Source organism: Leptopilina boulardi, unplaced genomic scaffold (assembly GCF_019393585.1).
Source record: "Leptopilina boulardi isolate dan_hultmark-lab unplaced genomic scaffold, ZJU_Lbou_2.1 LbouV2_116, whole genome shotgun sequence".
Classification (NCBI taxonomy): Eukaryota; Metazoa; Arthropoda; class Insecta; order Hymenoptera; family Figitidae; genus Leptopilina; species Leptopilina boulardi.
In genome coordinates, this window is record NW_026137659.1 from 301,310 (window position 1) to 309,991 (window position 8,682).

The 8,682-nt window shown below is 22.6% G+C and overlaps 2 protein-coding genes across 2 annotated transcripts; one reads left to right on the top strand and one right to left on the bottom strand.

Annotated features, from left to right (window-relative positions):
- Positions 1–73: 73 nt before the first annotated feature.
- On the top strand, positions 74–4,187 carry LOC127283021 (DNA primase large subunit-like). Its single transcript, XM_051307665.1, has 7 exons — positions 74–247; positions 345–567; positions 702–1,021; positions 2,176–2,394; positions 2,520–2,657; positions 2,810–3,188; positions 3,672–4,187. Exons 2-7 carry the CDS (start codon positions 399–401, stop codon positions 3,995–3,997), a joined length of 1,551 nt encoding a protein of 516 aa, XP_051163622.1. The 5' UTR covers positions 74–247; positions 345–398; the 3' UTR covers positions 3,998–4,187.
- On the bottom strand, positions 4,050–7,616 carry LOC127283029 (L-threonine 3-dehydrogenase, mitochondrial). Its single transcript, XM_051307677.1, has 5 exons — positions 7,325–7,616; positions 6,423–6,686; positions 5,632–5,892; positions 4,574–4,840; positions 4,050–4,391 (listed from the first exon to the last, which is right to left on the bottom strand). The coding sequence occupies exons 1-5, from the start codon at positions 7,473–7,475 to the stop codon at positions 4,228–4,230; spliced, it is 1,107 nt and encodes a 368-aa protein (XP_051163634.1). The 5' UTR covers positions 7,476–7,616; the 3' UTR covers positions 4,050–4,227.
- Positions 7,617–8,682: the final 1,066 nt, after the last annotated feature.

Below are 8,682 nucleotides of genomic sequence, written 5' to 3' on the forward strand. Positions count from 1 at the left end.
TCTTGTTGGCATTTTAAAAACTAACTATTGCTTCACAATGCGTTTAGTACTCCCACCCTTGAAGTTTCCATAGAGTTGTTTACTAGATTGGCGGGAATAGCTGAAAATGGCCGAAACATTGTTTACACGTGTCAGAACAAGTGAAAAATATTTCATTAATTGCAATAATATTTTGTTATAATTAAATAAAATAACTTAAAAAATCAACTAGTTTAAATTTGTTTCAATAATCAATAAAGTGTTAATAGTTGAGTAACATTTTGTTCTAAAATTTTTAATAGGAAAACTATAAACAAAAATTGTAAGCTTGATTTCAAATCGTTTAATTTATTTTATGTTTTTAGATTAGTGCTTTATTTATTTTTTTTTTTGACGGGTGTTGTAAGTTTACATTAAAAATGGAAATAACAGTGCGAACACCTCAAAGTAAAAGACGAAAGTATGGTGTTATAAGAAAAGACGAATCTGATGAAAATTATCCCTGTGATTTACAATTTTATAAGGAGCCACCAAGTGGCAAAATTTCACTTGTTGAATTTCAAGAATTGGGATTAGAAAGATTAAAAGGTATATTTTTTCTATATTAGAATCGCGAATTCTCTCGAAAAGAAAAAAAAAATATTTTTGATAGAGGATTAAAATTTTTTACTTATTTTTCAAATTGATAACATATTCTTAAATTGGTTTTTTTTTTTTTATAGTTTTACAATTAGTTGATTCTGTCTCTATTCAAGAAAATAAATCACAAGATGATTTTAAAAAACAATTGGAAACAGCTTTAAGAAAAGAACATATTATGTATCAAAAATTATTAACAAGCACTGGTACATCGTGTTCAATTGAAGCAAGAAGAAATGATCATATTTCTCATTTTATTTTGAGATTAGCTTATTGTCAAACGGATGATTTAAGAAATTGGTTTATATCTAAAGAAGTGGAATTTTTTAAATTAAGATTCACTAATCTCGCTCCGGATAGTATAAAATTAATTTTGTCAACAAATAATTTTGATTTTTCCCTGGTGAGTAATTAATTTTTTAATTTTTAACAATTATAAATTGCTTTAAAAAGGAAAAAAAAAAAATCTGAAACAATTATTAATTTCCACGTCGGTTAAGTTCACAACATTCATGAATATATTTTAAATATTTTTTAATTAAAAAATTCTGTAAAATTTAATTATTCACAGAAATTAACAAAAAAGTTACAGCAATTAAATTTTTCAAAAATATCAATTTGAAATCATTTAAAATTAAATTATTTTAAAAAAATTTTAATTTATAACCTTCTAAAATTTAATTACTTTTAAAATTTACGAAGCTGAAGTACGCAACGTTTATGATAAACGATTTTTTAAAATGAAAAATTCTATAATTTTTTGCTTAAAAAATATTTTTTTATAATTTGTTGATTAATGAAAACTACAAGAAATAATTTTTTGGGCAAAGAATGATAGAATTTTCTATTTTAAATAATTATTTCTTTAAAAATCGTTTATCATCAACGTTGCGTACTTCAGCTTCGTTAAAATTTTCAATATAAAACTGTCAGTAATTTAATTATTTCTTAAAATTTCAATTATAAAACTTCCAAAATTAATTTATTTTAAAAAACTCTTAAATTTTAAATTAATTGTTAAATTAGTGTCATTTTTAATTAAAAATTCTGTAAAATTCTCTTTCAAAAATTCAATTATTATTTTACTTTCTAAATTCAATTATTTTTAAAAATTGCAAACAAAAACTTTCAAAATTTCAATTGTAGTCAGAAATTTAAAAAAAAAACTACCTACAGCAATTTATTTATTTATTCAAATTTTCAAAAATTTATTTCAATTTAGAATTTTTTGAAATTAAGAATTTTTTTTAGAAATTTGTCTTATTGAATTAAAATCTTGAAAATTTAATGTCTTAGTTCGTTTCTGAAATATTCGAAATAAAGTTTCTTGATAATATTCCTAAAGAATTATTCTTATTGTGTAATTAATAAAATTAATTTAATATCTAATAACAATAGTTTATTTTAAATAAAATATTTATTACCTAATTAAATTTATTAAAAATAAAAAATTGACGTTTTCGACTTTTCTTGAAATGTAAAACGACTTTTTTTGCACCCTAAAGTCGATCCGAGACCTTTCTTTAATTTATTCTAAAAAAAAAATTCTTTCTAAAGGTTTCCGAAGAAGAAAAGAATGAATTAAGAGATAAATTATTTTCCATAAGAGAAACTGACAGTAGTTTGGATTACTATAAATTACCCTTTGAAAAAGTCACTGATTTAGTGAAAGATAGAAAAGTATTTATTAAAAAAGGCATGGCTTATGTACCTCATCATGATTTGGTTTCTGTTATTGTTTCCATATACAAGGAACATTTAAATAAAATGATGGATGTAAGTAGAATTATTAAAAGAATTTTTGTTTTTTTTTTAAACAATTTTTTTAATTTAAAAGATTTTCTAATTTAATATTATTACATTTTTTCTCTATTAATTTTATTAATATTTAATGTTTACAGATTGCAAAAGAATATTTGGAAAATATATCAACAGATGAAAGACTCACAGGTTTTTTAAAAAATCTTCCACAATCTTTTTCTGGAATGACAAAGGCTGTTTGGTCAACGGAAACAACACCTATTTCAATGTTAGACGAAGTAAGTTAAAATTAATTTCATTAAAAATTAATACAAACTTGTTAAATCGGCAATAATCAATAAAGATTTATTATTTTTACAAATTATAATAATTGTATATATAAAAAAAAGATTAATTTTAATATTCTAATTTTGTTTTTGTTTTTTATCAGTTATCGAAAATATCGTATCCACTTTGTATGAGAACACTTCATGAAGCATTAAGAAGAGATCATCATTTAAAACACGGTGGTCGTCAAGAGTATGGACTTTTTTTGAAAGGCATTGGAGTGAGTTTGGAAGATGCATTAATTTTTTGGAAACAGGAATTTTGTCAGAAAATGGATGAGGATAAATTTAATAAACAATATCGTTATAATATTCGACATATGTATGGTAAAGAGGGAAAGCAGACAAGTTATACTCCATATGGATGTACAAAAATAATCACCGAAATGGTTGGTGCTGGTGAATATCATGGATGTCCATATAAACAAATGCCAAAAGATATTTTAAAATCTAAATTATGTTCATATGGATTACGCTCTGAAAGTAAGTTATTTTTAATTTTATAATTTTCCTTTTTTTTCCCCCATAATTATAATATGAGAAGTTATTATTTACATATTAATAAATTTTTTAAATTATTGCTAGCTAAAAAAAACCATGAAAATAGCACAAAAAAAAAAAATTGCTATTTAATTCTGAAATTATTTACAAATTAAAATTATTCACAAAAATTGTGTGAAATTATTTTTTCACAATTATAATAAAAATATTATATTTTTAATTACAATTAATTTAAGACAAATATATTTGTTACTCAATTTAAAGAATACAAGAAGAAGGGCGAAATTCTTGAGTATCTACGCTTAAACAATATCAGCCTCTAAGTAATTTTTGTGCACTTTTACATAAAATATTAAAGTGAAAAGTTTTTTTTATATAATTTAATTTATTTAACGTCTTTTAATTTTATGAATTCTACGGGAAAAATAGACAAAAAAAAAAATTTTTATTTAACTCACTTTTTAGACGTAACTGAAATCGCAGATCTTGCGGCAAGTGGCCATTACAATTTAGCTTGTCAAATGTGTTTCGATGTTACACATAAACGTCCACCGGGAAGGCCAATTGTTCATCCAAATGTTTATTATGCCGAAAGTCGAGAATTACTCACCAAAGGATCAAGTGATTCAAGTCAAAAAGATGGCGATAAATTGTCACAAAATATGAGAGGAAAATTAGAAACTCCTACGAGAAAAACAGAATCTCCTAGGACAACAATAAAAAGAGAGAAAAAAGATGCTGATTCTGAAATTATTGAAATTAATAATGAGGACTTTGACGATATGTTTTAATCTTTTTTCTTTTTTTTTTAAGTCGTATAAATATAATGTTAATTTAGAGACATTTAATTATATACTATGTATATTTCTTCTAACAACGAATTCATTACAAAATATCAATCAAGAAGCAATTACTAAAAGTAAGGAAATTACACGTTGTCATAATTTATCAGATTTTATTAAAAAAAAAAAAAAAAAAAGAGAGAGAGAAATGAAAATGACAAAATTGTCGTATTTAATTTTCAAACATAACTATTCACTTCCTGGAGTCGATTAAATTTAGGTAAGAAATTTTCACTAACATCACGAACCATTGCGTGAACGAGTTTCTCAATATTATAATTGTGTTGCCATCCCCAATCTTCTCTTGCTTCACTGTCATCGAATACTTGAGGCCACGAATCAGCTGAAATTTGAAAATAATTTTCTTTATAATTTTATTTTAAAATTTTAGTCTATTAATTTTTATTATTCTAGTCAATTTTATTGAAATAGAATTTAATTTTAATATTTTTTATTTTATTAGTCATAATTATTTGAAAAAAAAAAAACAAAAGTATTTCAAGTAATTTTTCAGGGAAAATTCACCAATGAGTTGCCTGCTATCGGGATTGTAAGAAATTTGCAAATCAGGAATATATTTTGTCAATTCAGTGAAAAGTTCCTCGGGAGTGAAACTCATTGCCGTGACATTATAAACTCTTCTTCGTAATTTATCATTTGGAGTGTTCAAAAATTGAAAAAGTGATGAGAGACAATCGTCAATATACATCATTGGCAATCGGGTATGTGGCTCCAAATAACAATCATATTTTTTATTTAATAATCCTTCATGAAAAACAGCAACTGCATAATCTGTAAATACAAAAAAAAAAAATTTTTTTTTTTATATTTGAAATGTAATACTGAAAATTTAATACAGAGAATGAAGGTCTGTGAAGAAAATGAATGTTTTTTTTTTCTGTAAAAGAAAAAGGTAAACGACACGAGAATATCAAGTTTAGTTTACAGTTCTTCAATTACGAATGCGCCTTCAATATAGATTTTGTCTGACGTTATTACACAATTAAGTTAACCGCTGATATTCTATATCGTGCTCTAGTTCACAGAGAAAAGAGATTTCGCAGTTAAATGCTGCCTGATTTCCATTTGTTTTATATATATATATAAATGTATATTCAAACTAAAGTTGAATTTTTTTTTTTTTTTGAAAAAAATCGCCCCTATTAAAAATTTTTCTTTTGGAAAAAAAAAATTTTACACATCGGAAAAATTGTCTTTTATTTTCAGAAACTTTTTTTAAACAAAAGAAAAATAATACTAAGAAAAATATTTATCAAATAATTTAAAATAAAAATAAAAAAGTACCGTTTACAGAATTATGGAACACTAGAGGTAAATATAGAAGGAGCAATTTTTTTTTTTAAGTAAAAATTTTATAAATTATTTCATTTTAGTTCTTGTTTTAAATAATAGTTTAATATTTTGCCTAAAAAGTAAGCATTAATTTTTTTATATTTATTGAAAGTTTTTTTTTTTGTTAATGAAACTTAGAGGAGTTAATTGTTCAAAAATAAGTTTTCCAAACAATAAATTAATAAAAATAGAAAAAATTTTATCAATAAAATAATATTTTTTTTTGTTACCAGTAGTTCCACCACCTGGCGGATCACTGCTGATAACTCCAGGGAATCGTAGACAACGAAAATCTAAACCAAATCTATGATGATAATATTCGCCAAGAAGTTCTGCGTGAACTTTGCTGACACCATAAATTGTTCTTGGTCTTTGAATTGTAACATTTGGAGTTGGATTTCTTGGCGAATCGGGACCAAAAGCACCAATAGTTGATGGTACGAAAATTCTCAAATTATATTGTTTTGCCAGTTCAATAACATTGTGCATGCCTAATTATAATAATAATATTAATATAATTAAAATAAAATCGCGAATGAGAGAAATTTTCATAAATGCATGGTTTCAAAAAATAATAACAATGTTGAGATAGAAAAAAAAAGAAATGAATAGTACAAGTGTTTTAAAGACAACTGTTGAGTTAATTTACTTTCTCTAGTTTGCTTTCTATAGCGACATTTTTTTTCCAACAATTAACGCACGAAAGTGAAAAAAAAAAAAATTCAATTCTTTCAAAAGTGACAATTCTACAAAATTGTAATAATTTAATTAATATTGCCAATATCAAACTCTCGATAAATAGAATATAATTATTATTATTTGGAAAATTGACATTTTCAAATTAAATTCTCTAAATATAATTTTAAATTATTTATATAATTAATTTTATTATTAGAAGAATTTTATATTCGTTTATTTAATAATTGAGCCTTATAAAATATATTCAATTATTAATTTTTTAATTAAATTTATTTTAATTAATGAAAAAATGTTTTTTTAAACATAATTTATAATTAATCACCTTCGATATTTACTCGGACAGCGAGGGGAACATTTTGTTCACCAACAGCACTTAAAAGTGCACTAAAATGAATTAGCCAATCTATTCTATGATTAACGACAATTTTTTGAAGTCCTTTAAAATCAAGGATATCAGCAAAAATAAATGGTCCATTCGAAAGACCTTCTTCAGTTGGTTTAATAATATCTGACAGTATGACATTTTCGTTTCCATAATTTTTTCGCAATAGCTTCGCACATTCTGTGCCTAACTGACCCAATCCGCCTGAAAAATTTATTGACATTTAAAAACTTACAATATTCAATATTTAAATTATTTTTATGATTTATATTTTATTGCAAAAAAAAAAAATTATTTATACTTTTTCTTTTGTTTAAAAAATATTTTTTAAAAATGTCAATTTTAAAAAAAAAAACTAAAAAATATTTCATGAAAAACAAAAAAAAAAATTATAAATATATATAGTTTTGCCTGTTTATTAAAAATTAATTCACTGACAATGAGTCATTAATTTATTCTCTATCTCGCGACTTTATTTTTGCAAAATGTCCTAAATGTTTTTATTGATTTTGTAAAATTTGTAATTTTTTTTATAAAAAATGATTATTTATTCGTATTATTCAACTAATTGTGAATTAATAAGTTTCTATTTAACATAAAAACGAGTAAACAATAAATAAAACAATAAATAATGTAAAAAAAACAATATTTAAAAAAATTAACATTTTTAAAACATGTTTATTTATTGTAAATAAATTAAGTTTCACAATAGTTTTTTTGTATCTTTTAATATAATTGTTTGTCACTTTTAATAATTTTTACAATTTAAAGAATTTAAATAAATATTTAATAATAATATTTAAAATAAAATAAATAATTTACCATAAAAAATTAAAACTGACCTGTAATTAATATTCTCGGTGGTCGTATAATGTGATTTGAATTGTCGTAAAGTTTTTCCTTTTCTCTACAAATAATTGCAGTCGAACTGAAATTCCTAATAAATTCTCTAGGAGCACTTTGTAAAATTCTTCTAAAGCCTCTGATTAACATAATTACAATTTAATTAACACCAAATCGATTTTTATTTCTTTGATTATAATTTGAAATTTTAATTTTTATGAAAAAAAAAAAAAATATTGAAACACACAAATTTAATAGAATTTATTAATAATAAAAATAATTTAAATTTATTAAAAATTATTTTTTCTATTTTTTTGTTACCACTAAAAATTCAGTTTTACTCAAAAATTTATAATTTTTAAATAATTAAATATTCGTTCTAATAAATATTTTCTTGTTATAAATAAAAAAATTATGTTATTTAAATTATTCTCTAATTTATTCATTTATTTAAATTTTCGAAGTATTATTATTATTTTTTTTTTTTTAATAAATATTTAACAAGAAGAATAGATTCGATCTCGTTCGAATTCTGAGATACTACTAAAGTAAAATTATAATAACGAAGACTGGAAATACTGTATAGGAGTTGAGTTTTATAAATCATTTTGAAAACCAGTTAGCAGATTGATGTATTGGTGGGTTTAGTATGCATTGTAAAAGAACTCCGAGGTGAATTGTAGGTTTGGATTGACTATCACATTCTTTCTTGTTTGTTTCTAATTTTTTTTTTTTTTTACCAATACCTTGCAATATATGAATGTAATTCTGCATGTACGTATATTTGCTTTCTCTGCGTTTTGACGTTAGATTTTACACAAAAACACACGTGGTTCAGAACACGTGCTATTGAAATCTTGTAAAACTTGTTTTCCACCTGTTACCCGATGTAAAATTATTTAAAGTTCCAGTTTCTCATTATTATTATTATTTATTTTATTATCAAGGTCGTAAAATATTTCGAATATTATTTTTCATATAATATAACATTATATAATATATTTTAAATATATAATAATGTTAATATTCTATAGTCTGAATTATAAAAATACATAGATAAAAAAATTTATTTGATTCAAATAATCGATTAGATACATGAATATTATCAAATAAAAATTATTTGGTTCAAGTAAATATTTTTTTTTTGATAATAATCCGATTATTTGAAACAAATAAATTTTTTCGCAGCGTAATTAATTGAAAATTTTAAATTTTATAAAAATGAAAAAGAAATAAAATATCCTTCCTTTTCTACAAGAAGAAAGATTGTGTAAAAAAAAATTTTTTTTTTTCAAAATTGTAACGGAATTTTTTTTTTTTTTTAATTTTAAAAGGAGTTCAAAGATTTGAAAGATGC

Excerpts from the sequence above, each read along its gene's own strand:
- LOC127283021 (XM_051307665.1), top strand. The coding sequence starts at position 399 with ATGGAAATAACAGTGCGAACACCTCAAAGTAAAAGACGAAAGTATGGT. Across the intron at positions 2,395-2,519 it reads ATTTAAATAAAATGATGGAT|ATTGCAAAAGAATATTTGGA; the intron begins GTAAGTAGAATT and ends TAATGTTTACAG. Across the intron at positions 3,189-3,671 it reads ATATGGATTACGCTCTGAAA|ACGTAACTGAAATCGCAGAT; the intron begins GTAAGTTATTTT and ends CTCACTTTTTAG.
- LOC127283029 (XM_051307677.1), bottom strand. The coding sequence starts at position 7,475 with ATGTTAATCAGAGGCTTTAGAAGAATTTTACAAAGTGCTCCTAGAGAA. Across the intron at positions 4,841-5,631 it reads GCCAGGTGGTGGAACTACTG|ATTATGCAGTTGCTGTTTTT; the intron begins GTAACAAAAAAA and ends TTGTATTTACAG. Across the intron at positions 4,392-4,573 it reads CGATAGCAGGCAACTCATTG|CTGATTCGTGGCCTCAAGTA; the intron begins GTGAATTTTCCC and ends TTCAAATTTCAG.